General features: G+C 37.8%; 1 protein-coding gene across 9 annotated transcripts in view; it reads right to left on the minus strand.

The window, feature by feature from the left end:
* msi2 (musashi RNA binding protein 2) overlaps positions 1–27,719 on the minus strand; it is a 433,137-nt gene that overhangs the window by 38,322 nt on the left and 367,096 nt on the right. For 6 of the 9 annotated variants that reach the window (XM_004911719.4, XM_004911720.4, XM_004911722.4 and 3 more), the window contains one exon: positions 7,065–7,130. The exons of the other annotated variants lie outside the window; for them this stretch is intronic. In XM_004911719.4, coding sequence (XP_004911776.1) covers positions 7,065–7,130 — 66 coding nt within the window. The remainder of the gene's footprint in view (positions 1–7,064; positions 7,131–27,719) is intronic. 9 annotated transcript variants of the gene reach the window in all.

Below are 27,719 nucleotides of genomic sequence, written 5' to 3' on the forward strand. Positions count from 1 at the left end.
TACCCCTAACCAACACATGACTGTAGTTCCTATCCTGCAGTGGTTACATAGGCTCAAATACTTTAAGCAAAATTTACAAATCTCTGCACAAACACATTTCCGCACAAAATAATAACCCTGGAATTGAAGAATGTTTAGAACTCAATGCATACTGTAGGTCTTGTTGTGTATTTATTTTATTTGAAGCTCAGCTTGTCCTTAATCCTCAAATCAGGTTCTGACACCAATTACATTCCAGGTGATTTAATAAGGGCACAGTATTTCTTCCTATTGCTAAATTATTGATTGAGCCAGATATATTTTATCTACTCTGCAGTTCAAGCAAATGCTCTGTAAAACACCTAAAGCTGAGGTCAGACTGAAAGCACAGCAGGTGATCATAGATACAGCAGTGCTACTTAAATTTTTATGGGGCTTTGAGGCAGTTTATATCCCAGAAGGATTTAGAAAATGCCTTATACAGTGACCAAGCAAGAAGCAGGAGGAGGTGAGTGCAACCACACCATGCTAGGTGTCTGCAGTCCCCTTTGAGAAACTGGCTTCAAAGAAAATGGCTTGAAGTTTATTGAGAAAGCAAAATGTCAAAGCATAAATAAAGACTAGATATCCCTGAACAGGAGTCAGCAGCTGGCCGACGCAGCGACACATACGGTTCATTTCGTGTAAAAAGAAAAGGCAGAAGAAACAAAGCACTAGTTCTGTGCCTCGCTTCCACAAATTACAATACAGAACCTTCTTTGAGAAGCAAACTGGGGATTTTATACTGTGCAGAGAATCAAGTTTATATCTACAAGTATAAACAGGGCATGTCACTTGAAAAACAGGACAATTGTCAGGGCTGCTTTAACAAATGAGTAAAAGAGGCATTTGTGCAGGGCACATTAGGGCAGGGGGGGCACAATCAGCCATTTCTTCTACAATACCCTTTGAATGAACTCTCCCTACTTTGCTTTGGGAAAAAAAAATTATAATGGTTGAGGCCACAAGTATGTGGACACTGTCTTTCTAATATTGCACTCCCAAACTAAGGGAAGTTGGTGCCTTTGCTGCTATAACAGCCTCCTGCTAGATGTTTTATGTTGGTTGGAATTTGCTTCCTTTCAGCCATAATAGCATTCAAAGCATACGTGAGGATGGAAACTGATGTTGGGGATGAGGCCTTGCTCTCAGTCAGTGTTTGTTGTAATCTTATATACATACACAGTTGGGTTGAAGCCAATTTAGAAACAGTAACTTTTGAATTGTCATTCTATATGACATATTTTTGGCCATATAGTATATTTTAATCCCACAAAACATACTACAAATAAGCCACAAAAGCTTTAGCAACTGATTTCCCCTATTTCACCAAAGTACTACCTTGGATTCAGTATAATAATAACATACTGTATAACATGTCATCTAGCGATTCTTTAGCTCGGCATCTCTCTGTTCTGATATAAACAGCCTTTCGTTTGTTTCTTTTCTTAATGCACAACTTAACCCACACACTGGAGGAAATAAATGGTGAACGTCCCTCTATGACCCAACTTGCTCAACAACATGGAAATAAAAATCCCTTCTAGATCCTTTCCCACAAGGCATATCGTTTGAAGAAGCACTGAAGAACTGTTCTCCGCTGTTTTGATATCTTAGTATTAAACAGCAATGATTGTTCTGTTTGTAATGCCTACAGAGTTAAGACTTAAAAAGAATAAAGAATGTTTGAAAATTACAAAAGTGTATCTAATCACAGAATTTATGCCAATAGAGATGTATTAAAATAAAGACCTTAAGAGTCGCTCCGCAGGTTTTCTGTTTTCACTGACGGCACAAGAAACAGAGTCTAGCTAACTTAATGGAAAACCTGTAGTGCGCAGTCACTTTGAATGGATAGAAATAAAGCCGCATGAAACCAACAGGTTACAATAATTGTGACAAGTATGAAAGAGAATGGTAAGGCTCTGGGGCTTGATAAAGTCTCTCTCACTCTGCTAAACAGAAAATATGCACAGACTTTACAAGTCAGTACAATGGAGTTATTTAGGTCAGGGACTATTCCAGTCATATCAGCCGTATCCTTATCTATTTAATCACTTTGCTATGACAGACAAGGGCAGGACACCATTGTATAGGGGAACTAATAATCTGAAAACTGCTGCATAAAGAGTTGTGCTCATCTTACCAGTATAATAAAGGTGCTTATATAATATAGGCCTGGGTGCAGGCACAGGAAATGGATTTGTGCTCTAAAATGCCTGAGGGTAGTGTCAAAAAGGTGCTTTCTGGAGTAGATACTCAAGCAGAATAAACATCAATCCTCTCCCATCGGCCAATCTTGAGTATGCACTGACAGACATTGGATAAGCCTATCCGTGCACACACAGGGTACATTTTGAAAATGCACACTTTGGGGTTTTTGATCTGAAATCCATCCCATGTGCTTCCTACAAACTAAGTTTCATTGTTTTGTTTAGAAACTTAACAAAGTTACAGAAAACATATCATGTTATTTCAAGCCAGCTACAAGTAATTCGGAACCAAATACTAATTAACCTGTGTGACATAAGACTACACATGTCCTTACAGATGTAAACTTGTATGAAAAAGGTAGTTTACGAACTCCTAAACTAAAAGAAATTGTAGGATTTCTGTCCCTCTGACATATATGAAAATGTAGCAGGTCTTTGTAATGGAGGATTTCTGTGACTGTGAAGAACAGAGCAAACTGACACACAACAAAAGCTTTATACAAACATGTTTAGTACAAGTTTTATTATACTATAAGCATAGAAATGTGTAATGCATCCTTGTTCTTTATCTAAAGGAGACAGAATAAAAATGCCAAGTTTTAAATGAGGGGAATGAAGCATAACATAGAATATAGGTTCAAAGAGACACAAAATACAGGTCCCAACCATAACCTAGTCATGCCACAGTGAAATTAATTGGTGGCACTGACATCTCATGAAGCCAAATGCCATACATATATTTTTCGGTATATAAACTTTCTTCAAAAAGTAAACTGCAGAAGTTGTTCTTTGTAAAAGAAGAGAGACATGGAAAAACGATTATTTTATATGAAATCCCTTTGCCTCCTTTTGCATCCACTGAGATGCAAACATGAAATTGAAGTATTCCCCTATGGCTGGTTTAATTACAAATCAGTAAATTAGCCCTAAAAATCCTTCTTCAGCAAAAAAAATCTCTTCATTATTTTGCTCATGGACAGATCCCATTGGGCTACGTGTTCCTTACAATTTAAAGGATACATATTGGATAAATAGGAAAAACCCTAATTTTGTAGGCAATTATGAATAATATACGGTGCTGGTTTCCCTTTGGGCTAAACATTAACCCTATCTGTAACAATGGCCCCTTTATTGGAGCTCCCTATAGATCGTATCACTTCTCCCTCCAGTATGAAATGAAGAGTGGGCGTGTCCTAACGGTCCCTGCCAGAAGCACAGCAGGAAGGGGAGAGCCAATCACAGCCCTGCACTCACACAAGCACAGACAGGCTTCAGTTCCCTATCAGGTCAGCCTAGCTGCTGATTGGTTCCTATCCTACACTGCAGTGTACGGAGGGCCGCCGGCTCCCCAGCTCATCCAGAGAACTCAGCCAGCAGGAAGTGGAACAGATGGGCGGGGCTAGTGGGGTTTTTGTGGAATTTCTCAATAAAACACAGAAACACAACTTTTTAAGCACAATCCTTCTATATCTAGAGGAGTAGAATTCACTGGTACATTCATAATTGTTATAGGATATGTCTCCTTTAAGATTCTGGAAGCACATTCATTTTTTTTTACACAGGAACATGGTAAAACACATGCCCCAAACAGTAGATATTACCAATTTTGGTTACATTGATATCCATACAAATCACACACTAGCAATATTTGTGTGATTTTATTGGGACAACTAAAACCATGTAGCCAAGAAAAGAAACTAGCAAATACAATTCACCACTTTAACGTTTGGCTGGGAATTCAGAAAACAGCAAAAAAGAGAAGAGAGAGAGAAAAAATGACCAATGTCAATGTCGATGTCAATGATGTATTAACAGCTTGTTAGGGTTAACTATGCTAACTGATAACAAGGTTAGTAATATAAATATAAACCAAACTACAGCATGATCTGGCTTTGAAAAATGAGCCGTACCAGCACTGAAATGTTACCAGCGGTCATGTTTTAGTCATTGCACAGAGTGCTAAAATCGGAGTTATTGGCAAGTTGATGAATACGTTGCAATTATACTTCATTTGTCCTGCTAAATCGCTGACAAATGTACTTCGTGGGTCGAACCAACACTCTGCGGTTCAATAATTCTTTGTAACAACATTTTATCAAGTCTTTGTTGCTTGGAACACCAACTAAGCAATGCATTTCCTATATCTACAGTATTTCTACTTCTACAAAGCATGCACCGAGTGCAGTCCAAGAGCTACATTCAGTCTAAGGACAAGCAGGGGGGGGTGATACGTTATGCAGGGCAAACAGTGTGGTTACTAGATTTTTTTGACTACTCATATCACTATCACTAAGGGAGATCAATTCAACACAGAGAAAAAAAAAAGTGGATGAACAGAACATAAAATAAGTATGTTGCCCAAAAGAGTCAATATACACAATTGATAGAGCTGTTTTGTTTGAACAAGCAAAACATGCAACCAGCTGGTACTAACAGGAAGCTGGACACGGAGAGAGGGTTAATGAATAGTGTGCACAAACCTTCCTGCTGAAAGCGCTCAGAAGAATGTCTGAGAGGAGGTGTGCAGGTCCGAGTGCAAGAGAGGCTGGACACACTGCCTCAGAAACACTCAATCTCTCACAGCAGCCTCAACCAAGCAAGAAAAAAAAACAAAACAAAACAACAAAACGTAACTGCTCACACTCACTATCAAGCTTAGTAGGCTCAGTATTATTTCGGTACAAAGGCCAACAAGTACAAAGTGCAGCATTAGGGAGTCAGAAGTTAAAGCAAGATTCGGAAGCATGGGCTACAACTTGACTTTGCAAAAGGGCATCTCATTTTAGAGGGGTGGATATTTTGGTAAAGGCAAGTTTGGTTGAACAGGAAAGGAAAATATAATAGCTTTCCTTGTTATACTTGCGATAATGACCATTGTGTAGTAACAGGAAGGCTAGAGAGACACAGGAATTGCTAATTTGATGTGCATTGAAACACTCTGCTGCTCTTTGTACCTGCCAAACCCCAAGGGCTGGCGTCAAATATGGAAATTTTTGTCATTTCAAGGAAAGAGAAAAAAAACAAGAAAATAATAAGAAAAACGTTTTAACAGCAATTTTTCAAGATCACTAAATGTCAATGCAGATAATACAATGGTTAACTGGGCAGGAGGCACACATTCTTGTTAGACCTGACTGAGTGACAGCCAGGCGGGATTATTAAACTGGCAACTGTTTAGCTGAATGTAACACCATGAAGGTAAGTAACCAAAAACACAGAAGGTGAGGCAGAAATCAAGAGGATTATGCACAAACTGGCATTATCACAAAAAAACACCCCCTATATTTTACCTTATAATAGCAGCAAAACAGGTGCAAGCTGGTTAACACATTTGTTAAACTAATGCTGACTTGTGCATAACCCCCACATCCCAGGTAATCCCCAACTAGAATCCTTTGTAGCCTGCAAGCAGTGCCAGTTTGCATGGAACGGATTTCTTGTAAAATATTTCTCTTTTGTATGAGATGGCTTCTTATTGAAAAATAACACTGAGGTGCTTATGCAATAACATTTTCTTTTATGCTTATTGCGTTATTTGCAAACCTGCCGGCTAAATTAAAGTAGGGATCCACTGAATCCATACATTTTGGATTTGCCCGAATGCTGAATCCTCCACAGAAGAGTTACATCTTCATATATATATATATTTAGAAATTTGAGAAAAAACATTCCAAAAAATGCATCATCTGTAAACAACCCTTGTCACATGACTTTAAAAGGCATATTTATTATAGTATGTAACCCAACATCACCAGTGATATTGTCTATAGCAACCAATGATATATTTGCTTTTGTTTTTTAAGTTGTAGGTGACTGTTCAAATTTAATTGCTGACTGGTTGCTATGGGCAACATCACCAATAACCTTGACTTACAGACTATAATAAATATGCCCCTTTGTGTTCAGTTCACCTGAACAGGATTTAGCCGAATCTGAATTCTTTAAAAAGGGCTGAATTTTGAACCAAATCCTGGATTCAGTGCTTCCCAAAATTGAAATTCTGCAAAACTTATTTCTGTCTGTGAGGTTATTAACTGACAAGTCTTCTTAAGGAAATTATTTCAATAGACCGTCATTGTAATCTATTTTTTTTTTTTACTCTGCAAACAACTCGTATATTAGTTTGCAAGAACAAAACTCCTAAATATTTAACAAAAAAAAAATCTTCTTACAAGGTGATCAGCGAATCTGATTCGCCGCAAATGCCAATGTTCCAGGGCAGCTACTGCTATACTTTAAAGAGCATATCATCAGGGGGACTGTTAAAGCAGCTATGATGAGAGGTCCTATCAACTTTGGGGTTGCAGGAGTCACGAGCTATGTTCATTTGGAGACAGTGACACAGCACAGATATCATGCAAACACTATAATTGCATGTATTAAAGGACTGAGAACTGACACGGGAATGAACAATATAAAGTAAAGAAAGGAGAGGAGACACGTTTGTCTTGATTACCGGAAAAGCTATTTAAGCATCGGCAAAGTTTCAAAAGTGAAATATGTATTGATGTCTTCATTACACAGGGGAGATTTTACAAGGTAAGCTGACAGAGTCGCTCACTAGCACAGTAAGCAGTAATGATGCTATTGGTCTAATGATAAAACAAAGGTTATTTGGTATTCTGGAGATTTTCAGTTTGCTCAAGTTACATCTTAACAGGCTGGAGTTTTCCCAAGAACATTTAAGTATAATAAAAAAAGAATTAAAATATGAAAACAATACAACTCAAAGGCTACTCTACAGAAGTAGTATCTCCCTTTCCTATACCTGCCACAAGGTTTCCCTATATGCTAAGTGGATAAGTCACCCAAATGCTTCCCAAACCCTCCTACCTGATCCTCTAGCTGCTGCCACAGCTGCTGCTGCTACTGGTCCATAGGCTGCTGCTGCAGGAAAACCTGTCCAGAAAGAGAAGCAAAAATACTATAGAATGGGTCTAAGATCTTAATAAATCCTCCAAGGCATTTGCATGTATGGCTGTACATACATTTCAACTATAAGGGGCCTATTAATTATGCTGTGTAAAATTAAATTTGCAGAAAAAATTATGTAAAAAGCTGTGTAAAATAAATGGAGAAGTTCACCATCACGCGTTTTTTTCTGTAAGATTCGGCGAAATGTGTAAAAAATGGTGCAGATTTTACGCCATTTTTTACATGACAAAGCCTGCCAATGTGCAGCGAATTTTGTTGCCGTTTTTTCACAGCATAATAAATCTGCCACCAAGTTGAAAACCTAATTCTCTGTCTGGAATGAAACATTCAGGATTCTATTATGTTGATAGTTTTACAGTTCAGAGCCAGGTAAACATATAACAATTGTTAAATCCTAAGCCCAAGCTCCAATATTTACAATAAAAATACCTATATCTAATAGGCCTTTTGGTTACCCGTAGCAACCAAGCCAGAGGTTGGAAAGTTTAGTTATATCCTATTAGAATACTTAAAGCTGCTGAAGGTTCCATTTCTCAGGAAATATTTCTAAAAATCAAGAGAAGACACAACTCTTTATAAGGCTGATGGCACACAGCATGTTATATTCTCTATCATAATAGGAAGTAGTTGCCCTATGGCACACATTGTGTCCATTATATGGGTACACCCGAAAATGCTGATGTCGGCACTTCCAAGTGCTAACCACTATGGTATGTGCCAAAGAATAGTCATTTTCCCAGTAACAAGGGAAAGGGATAATTTTTATTGATGATAATAATAATAGCAATAACAATAATAATAATCTATCATGATATTAAATCCATATTACTTTTTCATGTTTTCATAATGGTTCCTAATGTGTTTTTGTAAAAGTATCCTTGAGTATGTATATTTGCACTAGTAACTTGCTTTTATGTACAACATAATTAAATTCTTATCTATGATCCCTTATGCAGAAAATCCCAGGCCCCAAGAATTTCAGATAACACACTGGGGTAATTTATTAAAATGAATTATGTTTATTTTCAGGTTTTGTGCCTATAGAGGTAAAAAGAAATACAAAATGACACTTATTTTGTTAAGGGATGTTAATGTAGGAGGAAATATGTAACCAACTGTTTTACATTTTGCTGTTTCCAGGTGAAGGACATTAATTTGGATGAGTGAAACAAAAATGTATAAATAAGGCAAACAGTAGCTAGAAACTGGAGTCGTTCCACATCCTGAATAAATGGAAGCAGCTGCAGAGAATGTCATTCCTTGAACGCTAATCTAGGTGAATGGAACTGCTGGAAAATAAGCAGAGGCTGGCTTCATTTCTCATTCTGTTTCTTTGTTGCAGGAAAAGAATTTTTTAAAAAAAAGGAAACAAAACAAAACCCAAAATTGTACTGAACAGTGCCATACATATTTTTTAGAGAAACAGCACCAGCACAAAGAGATAATTGAAGAAACAATGAATAGCCTTGGTTTGGATTAAAAATTCAGGAAACTGTTTGAAATTCATACAGTGAGGTGTTATCAACCTATATTACGACGAGTGAGAAAATAACTGCATTTACATTGAATGGAATTCTGTAAGATCCCCCTCAGCTACATATAGGTTGTTTTGGTTTGCTCCTATAGAGGACACTGAGAAATCCTCACTTAAACAGATAGAGAGAAATAACTTTGAATTACAATTCAGGATCAGAATGCAGCTCTCCGGCTTTCATTTATTTAATGCAGTACAGATTAATACTTTTATTGATGAAATATACATTTTATGCCCATTGTTTCACAGATGCACAGTAAAGTTCCCTTTTTTGCATTTCACCATCAGCAGTGGTATGTTCAGTTTTCTTACAATCGTGAAAAGAAAAGACAGAATAAAAGGGAAAATAAACTTTGGTTTTCTAAATAGTGCTAATTTTCCCTGTATTATCTATATTCCCTTTTGTATGAAGGTATGCATACATACTTGTAGTTATGAGAGTGAATCTGCCGTATTCTTATCCTCTATAGAGGCATTCTAATTTAAGCTACAAAGAATCATGTATCTATTTGAGACTTCCAGAGCTGCAATTTGTTTGCATTTACGGAAAATGTGCCTGCTTAAAGGGATGCACCAAATCCATAATTTGGATTCGGCCATATACTGAATCTTTCATGAAAGACTTGGCTCAATACTGAACCAAATTCAAATCATCTAAAAGCAATTTTGCCTGATGTTAAGTGTTTGGCTGGGATATTCTGCAAAAGTGCAGGGCTTCATTCAAATCCTGAACCGAATACTGGCTTTGTTGCATCCAAGACAAGGATGACGGCAGCTCCCACTTAAATTTTTTAAGGTTTAGAAGTATAACACCTTGTGATAAACAAGTTTTTTCCCTTTTAATGTATATTTATCCATGCAATAGCTATGCAAAACTACATCTATTAGGAAATGCTCTGGCCCATGCAATTCAGGTAAGGCCTTGCTTATCATGGATAGTATACACACTACTAAACCTATAATCTGCATGCAAACTACACATGGAAAGACAGGAACCAAACTAACAATAAACAACAGAGAACAGAAACAAAACTTTGTAAGGTTATTTATTATATACTAGCAGAAAGAGCTACACAGAACAACTACCACCACTAAAACTATTGTATAGTCAATGAAGGAAGACATACTTGCATTTAAATAGGGTAAAAGTGCTGTTAATGGAGAAAAAAAAACATATCTAAGTCAATAAAGGCATTCCCATTGTTCTTGCTATATAAAATTTTAGAAACATGATGAATATAGAACAGGAATTTGAATTCCCTGCTAGTCATAATCTGCCTTGTAGTGCTGGGGCCCTGAGTTCGATTTTAGCTTGAGCACTGTATGGAATTTGTATGTTCTACCCATGTCTGTGTGGTTTTACACCCACGTTCTAAATTCATACAGTTAGGTTAATTGACACATAATAAATTTGACTCTGCTGATAGGGATTTTAAATTGTTAGCTCCACTGGGGCAGGGACCAGGCCCAAACTGTAATGTAAAACAGGCTCTGGAATTTCAATTACACAGAGACCCAAACAGCTCCCATGAAATAGTGACTGTCTGTGGCATCTTACAGCAGCCCCAGAACCTACAGATTGCCAGTCCAGGCCTGGCAGGGACTGTTGTGAACAATCTCTGTATAATGCTGCTCTTTGCATGATATAAATAACAGATAACAATAATGTCTTTATTTGCTGATGTTGCCAACCATAATGTAGATGTGCTGTTTTATTCTTGTTACACAAATCTACAGTATATCTGAGCTTATAGCTAACCCCTTGCAAAAAACAAGTTTAAAGCATGATGAGCAAAAGTAAAAAGCGATAAGCGGAGAAAATAGAAGCTGAATAAATCTACATTTTTATGCTGACGACCAAATAAGCCGCACATTAGGAGGTGGTGGTTATAGAAAGGATTAAACTCTCAGTCCTCTTGTTGTGTTTGGTCATCTTCGGCTTAGATGTTCAAAAGCAAGTGCCAGGATGAATCAGGCTGACTTGAACGCAGTTCCACTCCCTACTGGTAGCTAGGGAGTAGCTGGAATTAATGAGCTATGTTAATGCAGCAAATAACCATCTGTTGTATTTAAAGAGTTTATACTCAAAGATTTAATGAGGGACAAACATAAGAGGATTCATTCTGGATCACATCTCACCACCATATTATTGTTATGAACTTGCTAAGCTTCCCCTAGTCTCTGACAATGGGCAGAGCAGCATGTTGTATATGTAAAAAAAGAGAATTTATTGCATGAATGCAGACTGTACAATAAAAGAAATGAAAAAAGGCAACTCCCTTTATCTCACTGTGCCTTTTTCACCCCTTCTATCTATACGCATCATATAAAGAAGTCAAGGTATTTTATATCATGCATAGGGTTTGGACTTTAGCTTGATCTCTTTTGAGATATATATGTATTTCTATCTATCTATCTATCTATCTATACAAAGAACATTTTACAATTACATTTATATTCTCTAATGTCACTGCCTTGCATAACTACGTTAGCTTTCTCAGCCTCTGCCACCAGTACTACATTATCAATAGGTATAGTTTTGCAATAATTAGACATAATTGTGGCCTACAGCAAAATATTTGTACATCTTATTCCCCAAAACTTAAGAGATCAGGGTCTGCTTTTTCTGTAGTTACTTGCTTGAAAACAACAGTGGCAGCTGTGAGCAGTGACCATAAGTGATAATGACATTTAGAAATGGGGAGGCCCAAAGGGATCTTGCCCTACAGACCTGAAGTTCGATCCCTGTCCTTTTTATTTATAACTAGAGGCTCCTAAAAATCAGGGCTTGCTATTTATGAGTTATGATCTACAATTCCCTTTTGTTTAGGCAATACCTACTGAGCAAAATAGCCCAAGACCCAATGACTAACACTTAGCAGGACACCTTTGTTTTAACTTGTTTTGTGACCTGGGGACTGGTGTCATCTATTAGTTTATTTCCGGTGCATCAGCCTCAGTCAACAGTTGTGTTTTGTGCCTGTACTCTGCTATTTACAAAGTACCAGTTATTTTATAACTTATTATTTGGATTGAATTAAAAGTAATTGAATCCTTATTTTGACAGCAGGGCAAGAAATTCATTAAGGCAGAGACGTAATTAAGAAGTAAGGCCATGCTCCACTACACGTTGGGTAAGCTTTATTAGTCCATTTTGTTTGGGAGTTAAACTATTTTGTTGCATAGAATTTAACTTTGGCACCATCATTAATGACTGTCACTGTACCCCACTCCAGAATTATTTTGTATACTATGATTTGTATTTTGACAATTAAAAACCTAACTAAAATAAACTGACCAAAAATTATGTCCATTAAAGTATTCTTAACTTAAGCTGAGATTTAGCATCTTCAGCCAAGGAGAGACACACAGCAATGTCTGGCTATTCAGATGTTCCAATAGCATAACAAGCAAATATATTAAAGCATCACATTGTACAGGCAACACTGTCACCACATTACAAAAAGTGGTGTATACCCATTAGGAATCCCTACTGTCACTATAGCCAGTCTTCATACTGCCTTACAGGTTTGCTCCTCATATACATTTGTACAAATTAGTGCATTCCCATGCATCAGCTAGTCTTCCAGGAACATGATTCTTTGCCTTTCCTTAGGCATATTTCTTTTATAATTGCCTAGAGAAGCAAGGATGCCAGAGTGATTCAAAATGACTAAAGTGGATCCAGGCATTTCAATTAGCAGAGACTTTATAATAACTGTATTGAAATAGGTTCATATGTGGCCCATAAAAGGCCCGAGGCTTTTAGATCAATTTCATGTTCAGTTAATACTAAGAAGCTTGTAAATGTAGTTTAATACTTCAATGGATATTAATATATATATATATATATATATATATAAATATATATATATATATATATACATACACATATGCATACATAAATATATTCTTGCTGTTTCTGTTTAAATAATGTAGAATATGTGGTTAGGAATATAGTACGTCTGTCTATGGCCTGAGGCTCTAATTTTTTGCACCCATATGGAAACATTGCATCATACAGTCAGAACAACACAGCTATGTTATTCAGAATGCTTGGGACTTGGGATTTTCTGGATAAGGCGTCTTCCATAGTTTGGATCTCCATACCTTAAACGTTACTAAAAAATCAGTTAAACATTAATTAAACCCAATAGGGTTAGTTGGGATCAAGTACTGTTTTTTTGTTACAGAAAAAAAAGCTAATCATGTTTAAAAATTAAAATTATGTGCTTATAATGGAGTCTATGGGAGATTACCTTGCCGTGATTTTGAACTCTCCGGATAATGGGTTTCCTGATAACAGATCCTATACTTTTAATACCTATGTCACGGTTCCTTAGCTGTAGTATTTGTGTATTAAAAAAAGCACAAGCGATGGCAGTATCTTTCAGAACAGAGAAGAAGCATACTTGCTTCTTAGGAGGGCACCTTTTCAACCTCAATTTATTCTCGTCTTGACTAGTGAGAAGCAATGAATGGGTACAGTGTTTGATACCAGGAGAATTCAGCCATCTGTTGAATTAAAAATGGTTTTGCATCCGCTGGCTGAAGTATAATGCGTATATCATTTTTTAAAGGTGCCACCGTTCAGCTCCAAGGTATTTCTTTTGTAAATTTAACTCCTTTCATCTCAATCCAAATACATGCAGCACAGTTTTGGAATGGCACTGTCAGTTCTGTACCCTCATACATCAATACTCATATACATGTATATATGTGCACATGATACTTCCCAATGGTTTACACAGTAAACCAGTCAAGGACTAAGTACCAGTTGGAAAAAAGTTAGGAAAATAAAGCATTTGATTGGTTTCTATATCCAGTTGCAGTCAGAGTCCTATTATCCCTGCTTCCTAAAATGGCAAACTCTTCAATTAACTTCTGTGGCTCCCTATTGTGCACTTCCCATGGATTTATTTCTGTTTTTATCTTCTGTACTAGGATCTAGCCACTTATAGCATATATAGCACTATAGCCTCATTGTATAGCACTCTAAAAGAGCAAACTTTGAGGAAAGAACTGCTATTAACAGCATTTAAGTGCACATGATTTGGCATTTGTATTTGTAAGTGAGCCTTAATGAGCATGGCACTATGAAATATGGGCAGGTAGGAAAGACCATCTTTTTGTTAACTTGTTTATGCCATAAGCACCTATGACACACTTGACGAATGGAGTACTATATAAACTATAAAGTTACCGTATGCCATTTGAGTATGGACAAGTTACAGTATATTTATTTTAAAGTGGAGCAAACTTCAAACACAACAGGAAACTTTCTTGCTTTTATTCCATAGAGTATGTTTTAACATTTGTAACATTTTGAGAACTCTATTGGAACGCTGACCTTGGTGGCAGAAAACTGCAGGAAGATTTGATTTCCCCAGTCTATTGATATTTCATATAGCTTTTTTGTTCGCTCATCTTGTGGATATTAGTACTTAGGCCAGTCAATGTCATAATGCAGCCTTTTAATTCAGAGAAACACATCATTACACTTTACTGTTCCTTAAAAAATAGCAGTGCATAAGAGTGGAAATAGTGATTAGGAGGGCCATAGTGCAATACATTTTTGCATTAGGTGCCATCTGGCACTTTCCTGCCTGCACTACTGGACTGGGACATCTCTCCAGTAACTCAGACAGTGCTTGCAGACGCTAGCCTGGTTAAACAGCTAAGCCTGCAGGGAGGAGCCAGGGTACTTCTAAACTCAACACTCTGTTTGTCAATGACAATTTTTACAAGATTATGGTTTGAGGGTTTGTCTTTCCCAGAATTATAACTTAATGGTTATCCTGCCCATAATTAACCAGACTTAAATGTGACAGCCTCACAAAAAGACAGATCTGTTCCACTGACAACAGAATTGAATTTTATTGATTCTTATGCTTCGCTTCTGACAGTATCCCAATGATGAAATAAATGCCAGGTGTATTTCAGCAACGGCTTTGTCTTATAAAAATGGATAGCTTACAAAATCATAAAAATCACAGAGGCGGGTATGGCTGCTTTAATGCAAGTGGGAGCTGGGGAAATGAATAAGGGAGCATAAAACAAGACTTTATAAAGTCAAATTTTATAATGATTGGAATAATAAATATAGCTTACTCCCATAAAACACAGTACAACCTTTACATTTTCTAGGTTCCCTCAGGTCCGGTTTCTGAGGCTACAGACACAATGCCGATTATTAGTCAGCCCTGACAATGTCAGGACTTCTGGAAACAGTCTGTTTAGAGAAAGGAAAGACATGCTTATAATATACTGAACTGGAATGTATGGGGGAATTCATACATTTCTGCTCTATTTCTCTTATTGGAAACAATGGAATTTGACTGCTCCAAGATGAAGAACATTTTGTGATAAAAAAAAAAAGCCAGTGGAGGAAAGGAGCGAATACTTTAATAAACTGACAGAATTGTTTTTTTGAAGCACTGTTTCTCAGGTCTCTGTCTCTCTCAGTAAGAATGGACCATGAAAAACCTTTGGAAACCTTTGCTCCATTTTAATTAACATTGCATCTCTAGTGTGATACCGTAACATTTATTATATTCCATTGGCCCTTCCATTTATAATTATTCCCCCAGGAGTGTCTATTTCTGTGGGGATGGTCCCTAAAAACAAATTGTCTGTTTGGTCATGTCTAACACACAGGACCATTTCAACAAGAGAACCAAAGACAATAGGTATTACAAACTGTACATTATCTTATGTCATGTCTGTGCATAAGAAATACAATTATTGCATTTATTAGAATCATAAACTAATAGAGCTCCTGCCTGAAATTCATATCACTATGAACAAAAAATTAGCAATATTTAATATTCTGAGAAAAGAACATGGTAATCAAAATTGTGGCTGCTGGGGTCTTCCGTTGGCTGGCCCTTGGAGTATAGTTGGCTGGCCTATCATACAGAGCTCCTTGACTTCTGTCCAAAAATCAGGAGTCAGGTTTGCTACAACATGGGCAGCAAGTGACCAGTACCAAGACCCAGATCTGCTAACACAGTGGGGCGATTGAAGCACCCCAGACCACCACATGAGCACTAAGCCTGCCTAAAGGTGACTCCCCCTACTCCATATCTTGGCCAAGTTCAGCTGCTAGGCCATGACTTACTTGCTTGAGCAATTATTTGTCAAAACCATGCACAACTCTTCAATTGCAGACCTAGCTTACTACTACCTATATAGGCAACGAGAGATTTTGGGACTGTGAAGATAACTAATCATGCTGGATATATCACATGTGGGAACTAAGGGAACATGTGAGTAAAACAACTAACAGGCAGGTGGCAGGGGCAGAAAAATACATTGGGGCACAGACCTATACTAAATAGGAGGATAAATAAGACATAGTGACGCTGCAAAGATTGTGAAGGGTGAATCCAAGCACACCGGACAACAGGATATTCTCTTAAAACGTAATCTTTATTCATCCATTAAAAACATGCCATGCCTAATGCACTTAATCATAGGCAGCCTAGGCATAGGCGTGGCATTTTTTTAATGGATGAATGTTTTTAATGGTTGAACACAATAAAAGGTTTGTATTACAATATCTAGCAAAAAGCTATCCATAAGGGGCGAATCCTAACTTTTGAATAACCACAGAAGTCTAAAGCACATGTAGGGGATCAGAGAACTCTTTCCCCTGTTTCTCAGTCTGTGACATCATCCCGCCCGGCTATAGACTGGGGAGGAACCCGATTGGCTGGATGCCCCAGTGCACTGTTGGGAGAGAAAGGTGTGCCTAGGTTTGGAACCAAAAATCAGGGGCAGGCCCAGCAGCTTATAAAGGGAGCCCCTGTTGTTTTGCCAGCAGTTGAGACAGAGATCATCCAGTAAGCAGTGACTGTGATGTCTATGAAGATTCTCATTCATCCAGGTCATGATATACAGTATCTAGTAGAATTAAGTCTAAAACAACTGGACTTTTTTGACTGTGATGGCTGATGGGAACTCTGCTGAGCGCCAGCCTGTAAAGGTTACATGCTTTTACCCCTATGGATCCCCAGTGAGTGATCCATCTGAGGAAAATGTATAGAGTCTTCGTGTGTGTCCCCTGTGTGAGGACAGGTGTTTTTCGTGGCCTGCTACATGGGAGCAACTGCCTATTCCAAAGGGAGAGGTACTTTGGGGCAGGTAGCGCTACCTGGGGAAACCAGAAGAGCTCTGAGGGAGGGACTTTGCCAGGACTGAACTGGGGAAGGGTATTTTCCTCCAGTAGTGGAGTGTGGCACTGAATCCTCAGAGAGACTGAGCCAGTAGTGGCTAAAACCATCCAGGTTTCCCAAAGCAGGGTTTATTATTTTTTGCATGCTATAATTATTTTACCTTTACACCCAGTTATATAAAGTTGATATTTGCTGCAAACTGTGTGTGATTATTTTCCTAGTGGAAATCCCCTTGAGGTGTTCTCCTCAATGTCCACTAAATGGCGGCAATGCGCTAAAATCCCAGTTCCCAGTACCTTTCATCTGCAAAGGGGACCAAATTTCCTGTTTCACCAAGTATACAGCCCAAAATAAGTGAGTGTGCCAAGAAAGGGTTACACATACTTTCAAACTAAATAATTGTAGCCCCTCGTAAATACAAATTGATTGATTAGCACAAACAAAACTAAAGGCAAACATACCAAAAATGGGTACCATACTGCAGTAACAACCTCAGACTGAGCTGTTGGTTAAATTGTAAATGCGGTTACATTCTATGTTAAGGTTATTACTACTGATTTTTTCACTGGCAGCCTTGAGCTGTGATAAAGCTCAATCATTTATTTGGTACCCACTGAAAGCGGAACTGTTACAGTTCGATAAAGGAAAATGTGATGAAAAGCAAATGAACAGGTTTTATTTGCCGTTAAAGTTCATGCTTATGGTTATAAAAGCTAACCTATTAAGAACATAGGCATTTATGATTTACAGTATGGTTTATAATAGAGGTCTCACAATGTTTTTTAAAAGGGTATTTATATTTGCCAAGAAAGATCCAAGCTCATTGGGACAGGGGTCTTTCCTCAAGAAAGAAAATATTCTTACATTACTCCACATTATCTGCAAGTATGACTTCCCAATCCAGGTAGAACACTCACAACATTCTGAGAAATAAATCCTCTCTCCATATAATCTCTTGGAATGCTGGGGGCCTAAATTCACTCCAGAAAAGGAAAAAAATCTTACTTTAGTTAAAGAAAAGCAAACCAGATATCGTTTTCCTCCAGCACTGGCTGGAAACCAATAACATAATACTTAAAGATATCTAGATTCAGGAATGTATACAGGCAGACTTCACCAAAAAGGAAAGAGGAGTAGCTATACTCTTTAATAAATCATTATCATACCAGTTTTTTTTACGTACAAAGAGACTGAGGGTAGATATTTACTGGTAAGCCTGGATTTAAATGGTGAAAAATATACTTTTTTCAACATTTATGCACCTCATGCCCCCAACCATCCTTTCAATACCCATATGTTGCAAGCACTTTCAGACTATGCAAGGGACAACTTCAATTCTTTGAGGGGACTTTAACGGAGTCATAGACACAGCATTTGACAGATCAACCCAGGACAAATCTCCCATATTCACTATACCGAAAGTATAAATAAATCACTGACCATGCTTAACGGAATCAACTTCAGACATAGGGAAATAAAAATAACAACATTTGCAGAAGATTTGCTTCTCTATATATCAGAGCCAGAAAACTCCCATCCAGCTATATTGAAAGATGACATATCCAAATCTGTCATCAGTTTTGATAAATCCACAGCCCTCCTCTTGGGTAAGGACACATTACTGAACTTGAGTAAATCCTACAAAACATGATCACGTTCAACGGAATCAACTTTAGACACAGGGAAATAAAAATAACAGCATTTGCAGATGATTTGCTTATCTATATATCAGATCCAGAAAACAATTTTGATAAATCCACAGCTCTCCTCTTGGTAAAGGACACATTACCTAACTGGAGCAAATGCTATCATTTAACCTGGGCACCTGAATACATAACGTATCTAGGAATTCATATTCCCTGAAATTATCATAACCTTTACGATCTTAACATGTAAGTAAGAAAGCAAGTAAATAATAACCATGCTTAGAGAAGAAATCAATAGCTGGGAACATCATACCCTTTCATATGAGGGCAGAGTAAATCTAATCAAAATGATAGAGTTCCCAAAATTTCTGTACCCCTTACAAACACTACCATTTTTGCTAAAACAAAAACATTTACAGGAAATGACTGCACTTTTTGGACATTCAGCAGGAAAAAAATATCTCTGATAACGGACTATAGGCAGCACCAGGCTGATAATTTTGCAGTAGCAAAAAAGCCATTCTTCGGGAATGGATAAAACCACAACCCCCCTCTTCACTTCAAAATTGTCCCAGCTATATACCATGGACTGGATAGAAACCTCCTTACAAAAAGTAAAATGGTAAAAAAAAATGTAAAACATTGGAAAGCTACATTGCAGTACTAGCCATATAAAAAACACCAAGCGCTGGCGCAGTGCTTCCAGGGAACCTCCTGGCATACTAAAGGAATGATATTTCAAGACCCACCAATCGAACTATTGTAAATACTGGAGACAAATCTGGGTGGGAAGGGAACAAACTAATAACTCTGCATTTGTCCTAAATGTATTAAGATGATTATGCAATTTAATCTGGTAATAGATGTACAAAAACAAACATATTGTCCAAACATTATATCCAAGGTAATCTTTCTGTAAAGCCATTAACCAAAAAGAAAATGTTTGCTATTAATGTTCTGTTTATTATGAGTTGGAAAACTACATTACTGTAATATAAAAAGAGACCATGAGACTGTGATGGATCTACACATTTTTTATAGACAGTTTAATGTCGTACAAATTACATAATATAAAGTCTGTTTTACAATATTCCTTTCAACTGCCAACAAAAAGTTTATTAAAAAAAAAAATGTTGGCTGCTTCCCATTCACTTGCATAAACACTGCCTATGGCAGATGCTGCCGCCGTCCGGGTCAGGTCACCAATATACAACTTGTAATGGTGGGTATACATGGGTGAATAAAAGTTGCTGACTCCTGCAGCTTATTGGTGGCCCTTGTGTGACATGTTGATGCATTCCTCCTCCATAAGCTACAGTGTATGATCTAATTGTCGGCCCTGATCAGATCAGCATAATTTGGCCTTGCCCATGGGAGACCAATTTAGGCCCAGATCTGCGAGTTTGGTACGTTTTATATCAAAAATGTGTGTAGAGAAAAATGAGACATTTTGACCTCTGCTTATTAATATTTAAGTAATATATACTAAACTGCGTATCACTGGGAGCTCTACAGCTGTATGAAACCCAACATAACTGCTTGCATACCTGTGTGACCTGTTATCCAGAATACTCAGGACTTGGGGCTTTCCACATAAGGGATATTTCTGTAATTTGGATCTCCATACTCCATAGTCATTTAAACACTAAATAATTCATATATTAATTATTATTATTATTAATGATATATTTTATAATTAATTATATCTTAGTTGGGATCAAGTGCAAGTTATTGTTTTATTATGACAGGGAAAAAGAATATATGGTTTAAAATTTTGAATTATTTGATTAAAATGGAGTCTATGGGCGATGGTCCTGTTATTTAAAGCTTTCTAGATAACGGGTTTTTGGATAACAGATCCCATACCTGTAATAATGAAAAATACATTTTCTGTGAACTACATTAAAGCTTTGGGGGAAAACAGATGTAGGATAACAGTGTAGTATACTGAAGTGTATATAAAGGCCTTTCACTGTTTGGCATTACTGATAAATGTACAGTAATGTCCTGTTCAAAGAAAGACATATTGATTCATAGCAAATTAGCATGACTTATAGCATAGTATCCAAACAATGTTCTCAGATTGTATTAGAAGCTAAAATAAGACAGAAATATAACATTTTAAACTGGGAGATAAAGTGGGCACTGAATCTGAATTTTTTGTAGTATAGATAAAATCTGAGAATACTGAATGGAGGAAGCACAGTTCTGTTCTGTCCTTTCCTGCATACAAAGAGTACTTTCACTAAAATGCAATAGCTATTATTTCCCTACTTAGAACTATTCACTGGAATAACCAGAAACTAGCAATAATGGTTATTGCAACTTTAGTGAATATACTCTACTCCTAGAACTTGCCTTTCCTCAGTCCAGCTGTAACACATGCTGGTTCTAATGTAACGTGCTATAAACCCTGTATGTTCCAAACGACAGCCTGCAAAAGAACACTTTCAGAAGTACATTCTGTATGCTATTAAAATGAAAAACAATTTATAAACACTGAGAGGGCTGAGAATGAATTTGTACAGTAGCAACAAGATAAAAAATATTAAAGTATACCTAGAGATTCTAAGGGGGACACAAACTACAGGTTCGTATGTCACATATTTATGTATTTATCATTGGTTCATTGTCCTATTGCAAGCAGCATTATTATCTCTTCCACACTCACTGCTAAATTAGGCGAAGACCTTCCCAAGCAACAGTGTAGTAAGTGACAATGAGGCTTGCATGCATGTTTAATCCTTCTCTGTGTCATGTGAGACAATTCCTATAAATATATATCCTGTCTTCCTACCATAAATCAAGACTAGTTTGCTGCTCCTTGCCAAAAGGAAACAGATATTTCCTGAATACCAGGAAACATTTCCCCATGAAGCCGCCAAAAGTAATTAACACATATTTTGAAATCAAGTACAATTTAAAAATTATTTTTATTGCATATTATTTGACAAGTTTTCTGTACAACTGTCTTCTTGTAAGGTTCTTCAGGCTGCACCAATGCGCACACAAAGAGAAAGGGTGCACTTAACCCAGCGGTTCTCAACCTGTGGGTCGAGATCCTTTTAGGGGTCGAACGACCCTTTCACAGGGGTCGCCTAACACCATCGGAAAACACCGATGGTCTTAGGAATAATTTTATAATTGGGGGTCACCACAACATGAGGAACTGTATTAAAGGGTCGCGGCATTAGGAAAGTTGAGAACCACTGATTTAACCTGATGCTTTGTTGCCACACGTGCAGCAGCTTCAAGTGTGCCCATAACAACTATCGTCACGTACATGGGGTTGACAACCAAAAACAGAGCAGGATAGGGAGAAGTAAATGGTAACAGTGCATAACAAAAATAACAGCAACTCACAGTTTTTGTCTATTAACCAAAACAGCTTTGTCTGCCTACACAGGTCTTGCTTCATGCAAGTCCCAAGTCCAAATATAAAATATTATAAGAAATTAGAAAAACGTATGTACTTATATTTTGATGATCTAGGTCTTGTGGCACAGTGCTTGGAAAAAATCTGCAGGGAAGGTACATATCTCCCAGAATGCTCTGTGAGACCCATCATATGAAGAGAAAAACAGAGGCTGTGTGTATTCGATTAACTATTACAGGTGCTGTGAGCGAAGAGTCATACCTGGGGGAGGGGAGCTCTCTGCCAAGGGAAGCAGGAAGTAGGAATGTGTGAAATGTGAGTGAGTTTTGGTGTGGGGATAAAATCCCTAACAGACCAAAAGCTGGTGAAAAAATGTGTGTATATATAGAGTTTTGGTGTGGGGATAAAATCCCTATTTTATTGGAATTACCAGTACTGTATGGAGCTTTTACATAGCTACATAGTTAATTTTTTAAAAAATGACAACATTCCTTCAACTCTTCCAAATTATCTGCAGAGGATATATATGCATAGACAGATACAGAATGATCAATGCACTTATATGCATATACATTATATATACATAAATATATAAAACTGTAGCACTTGAGATTACTGTAGCACTGAATATTATGCTAGTCAAGAAGTTATCCAAGTCACTTTTGAAGGCATTAATAGAATCTGTCATTGCAACCTCTCTCTGCATCACTCAGCAGGGCATTCACAGCCTCCCTGCCCTCAACCTGAAAGAACCATCTACACTGTTTCAAGTGAAAGTTAAGGTTTCTCAAATGTTGTATTGATGCGCGGTTCAAGAAAGAGTTGAGCCACATCCAACCCTAATCCACCCACTCCAACCCTAATCCACCCAACCCAGCAATCCACCTCTATTTATAGACCTGCGTCTGATCCACCCCATCTCTGACATCACAAAGGGGGAAGGTGCGTGCCTAGAAATAGAAGATGGGTTTCGGGCTGGCTTTCACATTACTAGTATATTCTTTTCTATGTATTTTCCCCCTTGATAGTGCCTTTTCAGAGACAACCACAATGTTCATATTCTTAATTATTCCATTAATTTTACCAGTTATCTCCGTCCTCTTTTCAGCTCAATAATATTCTTATTAAGCCTAAAACTGCACTGCATAGTCAAGGTGAAGCCTTACCAGGGACCTATAGACATAAAATTATATTTTCACCACTGAAATCACTGTATTCACTATAGAAGATACTGAGTGACACTGCCTAGAGTTGCACAGACTTAAATAATCAGAAACACTCAAATCCTTCTCAGTAAAGGAGAAACTAGCACTTTTTTATTCTTACCCAAGGGCATAACCTTGAACACTGAACCTTATTTGACAGTTTACTGCTCAGTTCTTAAATCTTTACTGAAGTTTTGTATGCATAACCAGAAAAAAAGAAAAAAGTTTAAAATCATAGTACAAAGGACAGACCCTGTTCAGGGTTCCAGTAACATGCCATAGACACTCACTATTTAGTGGGCTGCTGGGACCTCTGTGTACTTGAAATTCCAGGGCCTATTTTGAACAGTCCAGATCTGGCTACTTTTTTATCCAAGTACAAATATTATGTTCCAGGCAAATAATCTTTAATTTAATCAGTAACCTTCTGTTTGGTACTGCATCAAATGCTTTAGCAACATGTACAGTAAATAGATCACATCCACTGCTACCCGAACACCTACTTAAGTAACTGCCAAACGGCCGTTTCCAATAACCTAGAATCTTTTTAGAAAAGTCTACTCAAATGTCTACTCAAAAAGACCTGTCTGGTTGCTATTAGCAATAGCACTTGTGCAGGTTTGCATCTATATTTGTAAACCAGCCAGTAAGAGTATCTTTTTATTGTTTCTTTGTGTAGCCAGAGTTCATATAGAGAGCAGACATTCAGTTATTGTTATATAACTGAATGAATCACTCAATAGATTTATTAGAGACTATGCTACCCCAATAGAGTTGTGTGGGTCTGTCTCTTCATTTAGTGAAGCTGAGCTCCAACTGGTACAGCGCAGCAGCATCTGAGCAGCTGCCACTTTAATCCCCATGATTCTAATTTATGATGCCATGGAGAGACGCAGAGAAATCTACTAGACTGCCACTGCAAAAGCAAGGAAGCTTGCTTTTGTTTTCCAAAATCAAAGTATGACACACAGATCTTTTCAATATTTATCTGAAATAAACTGCTTCTCTGCGGGCCAACCTGAACTGAGCAACAAAGGAAGAGGCCTAAAGAAAAAGCATAGAAATGTGTTCCTCTTGATCCCTTACTCTTGTGATAGCACAAAACACTTAGGTCTAAATTATAAAGCTTGGGACAGCATGAAAATTCAACGTGCAAAAAGCAGGCACTATAGGGCTTATTTATGTCCACAAACACAGTGGGCAATTTGCACTCTTCCCCCTGTGAGTTGTGCCTAAAACCATTTTCATTAAAGGTACTTGCATCAACATGCACTCCTTGCTCTTCCCTATAGTTGGTGCCACTCAGACCTTGCTGCTTTCTGTTCCAAATTGATCACTGCTGTGCCTATTGACACTGGGGAGCCCTTGACCTACAACCACCTCCTGACCAGATGATAGCTCTAGAGCAAATGATCTGGGTGCATGTCATTCGCATGCCAAACACTGGCACACAGGCAGACTTTGAGAATATTCACCCTATTTGTGGTGAAGCACATGTTTATTCATGTTGTTTCCATTTTGCCAAATCGGACATAAGTGTGGTAAGTGCACTGCAACTCTGTCAAGAGAATTGCTTGTTTGCATCTGCAATGACTTTGCACCCTGATTCTTGCTCCCCCCGCTCCTGCCCCAACAAACAAAGACTATTACCCACGTGTCTAAAAATAATTTCCCATCAACATCTTACAAAACCACCCCCTTCATAAACACCTAACACGTGTTTCAATTCCCATAGGGAGCTTTATCAAAGGCCTTTGGGTAATAGTCTGTGGCTTTACGATCCCGGGTGCACTTTGTCTATTGAGGAAGGAGCGGGGGGAGCAAGTTGGGTGAATGTTGCATGATTTGAGAGCAAGGAAAGTGTAATACCTACCAGTTAGTTCACTTTGCAGGGAGCAGGAGATCCGCTATATGGTTACATTTTTCTAAGTTTCTCTAAATGGCAACATTTATAATTTTTGCTAACCTCTCCGGTCTCTTTCCCTCTAGATAAAGGTAAAAAAAGAGTAAAATAGCACATTAAAGAAGTCAGAATTCTTGTTAAAAATGAAATGTTTAGCTCCTAAGGTTACACCTGTGTCATGGAGGAGCTCTTCCACTCAGCTTACTCAGACCTTCACAGCAAGTGACAGACACAAATTATATACCAACAGAACAATGCTGAAGACACTCCATTTACTTGCCATCTATCCATAACCACACATTAATAGCAAAATGATGCCCTATAAATGCAACATCAAAGCACCCGAAACAGCCCCCATAGTTTTGTCCAAACTTCATGACAAGTGTACGTAAAATTGCTTTTCAGGCAATAATTGACTAGAAAAGCACCCAAAAAAGGCTCCAGTGCAACCACCCTAATTCTTCTTTCTAAAGGGAGGAGGAGGCAAGAAGGGTGTACAATATTATTATCCCTCCTTGCACTGTAAAGGGGAATTGTGTTTTCTGATGGCAGTAAATATTAGCATTGTCTACATAACTATTACTCACTCTCCAAAATATTGTAGTTTCATTTACAAACACATTTCATTTAGAAATATAAAATTATTATAATTAATGATTTTGGCCCCCCGTAAAAAGTGAAGGAGGTGGGGTGCAAATGGACTATGCCATACGCTAGGTTACTGGATGAATCACTGAGATGCCAGACTGCCTTAAAAAGTTCAGTTTTATGGAATGGGTCACTATTGCCAGCATTCCATTGAGGGGTAATTTCATAGTCTTGCTGTGTCTGGCAGGCAGACATTCAGACTGAACAACTGAGTGCTACTTGCCCTGGTAGGTACATAATCTTTAGTTTCACACTGGCACTTAGAGAGCTATGTCACTCTTGAGTGCCTATTCATTTCATGGAATTACCACGGTGTTATCCACAGACGCTTCATTTAAAAAAAAAAAAAAAAAAAAAAAAGAGCAGAGATGACAAGAAGCTATTTATGTTGCCTGATTAACAAAACCGAACAGGCTTTGCAGAATACAGGTTTGTACACAATACTAAATTGAGCTGCGCAAGAAAATGATATAAAAATTGCAATTTCAACCCTCGTATTTTCTGGAGTGAAAAACTCAAGAGGTCCTTCAAGCATTAAGTTATTTAGCAATCCCTCTTGGTAACACAAAACAAGTTTTTTAGAGCAACAAATCAATCCCATTAACATTTCTAACACCTGCATGCATGTCTTCAGGTCTTTATTGTGACAGTCACATTAAACTGCTTCTTTTGTCTTCAAACACTGCCTTCCATGGCGCTTATTAAAATCTATTTCACCGAGTAAGAAAATTAGTGAACTCAAGACAGTTCACACCAAGCATGAAGGGAGTTCATTTAACACCTAACGGGTTTAAACCAGGTATAGCAGTTATCAGTGAATAAATAGATGGGGAAAAGCTGGAGTATACACAGCAAAGCTTTCTTTTCAAGAGAGGAGGCTGATGTGGTTCACTCAGGCAAGCTGCCCATTTGCAGTCAGAAGTCATCACAATCAATATTTGTACTGCTGAAGCGATTAGTAGCTGACAACTGCTAATTACAAAATTGGCATGTACCAAATTCTAGGTGATGTTGCCACTCTACTGCTCTAAGCCTTTGGTAGGTTATGGATAAGATGTGTCAGACACAAAGTTAATAGTCTCCACCTTTGAGATTTAGAAATATGACGGCACCTACTTTTAATTCTATCAGGGCTGTGCACATAGCACTGCTATGAAAACTAGCCTTGTGTAAAGATCTTAGCAGCGACGTTTAAGGCTCCAACACCCACATTTATAACTTGCATTTCTGCCTGGTGGCATCTAGTGAGTTCCACCTGACATAAAAGAAGTTAACGCGTTACTGCGCCCAGTACAATTTTACCTGCATTCACCATTTATATGACCACCCAATGTTACAGTCCCCATAGAGAAGACCAGAGATGTAACTACTATATCTGCAGAGCATACCTCTACGAGATCTTCTCCAACAACGATCCGCCCTAAAAGTTTTCAAGTGGGTACAGGTGGGGGTTGCTGGGCTTGGGTGCAAGTTTTTCCCCAGGGCCTATGGGGCTATAGTTACACCACTGGAGAACACTAGCATGGGTTATCTTCTTTGTTCCTGTTGAGTTATCATTTTGTTAAAAATGAGGTAAATGCCCTTAATTGTTTTTATTATATCCAATCAAAATGTGGCACTGGATTCCTAAGATAAAAATATCCCTAGGTTTCAAGACTGGTGAGGCATCAGGCACTTACATGATTTTGTACAGGGGCCTCCAAAAGGACTGCCCACTGGCATGATTTACTGTCGTTGTGATCTGATTGTTTGGCCCTATGGCCAAATATGGCTGGCTTTAGATATACTACGGACCAAAAAAAGCATGTGTGTGTCAAATCTGTGATAAGAATATTTTTTAAATGTAGCACTAGCAGCTTTGAAGTGTCATTATCACTTTAAGGCTCGATGCTATATCCCTCTTTATGAAGCTCTTGATGGACTGTACTTGATGACATTGCCTTAAGATTGATCTTTTCAGTCACTGATTCAGAGTGGTTCATCTCCTTTGCTTTATATATGGAATTGATAAAAGGACATCACAGTCAAAGATTATGCGCTTTTGTTCACATTTGCCCCAGTGAA

Source organism: Xenopus tropicalis, chromosome 2 (assembly GCF_000004195.4).
Source record: "Xenopus tropicalis strain Nigerian chromosome 2, UCB_Xtro_10.0, whole genome shotgun sequence".
Classification (NCBI taxonomy): domain Eukaryota; kingdom Metazoa; phylum Chordata; class Amphibia; order Anura; family Pipidae; genus Xenopus; species Xenopus tropicalis.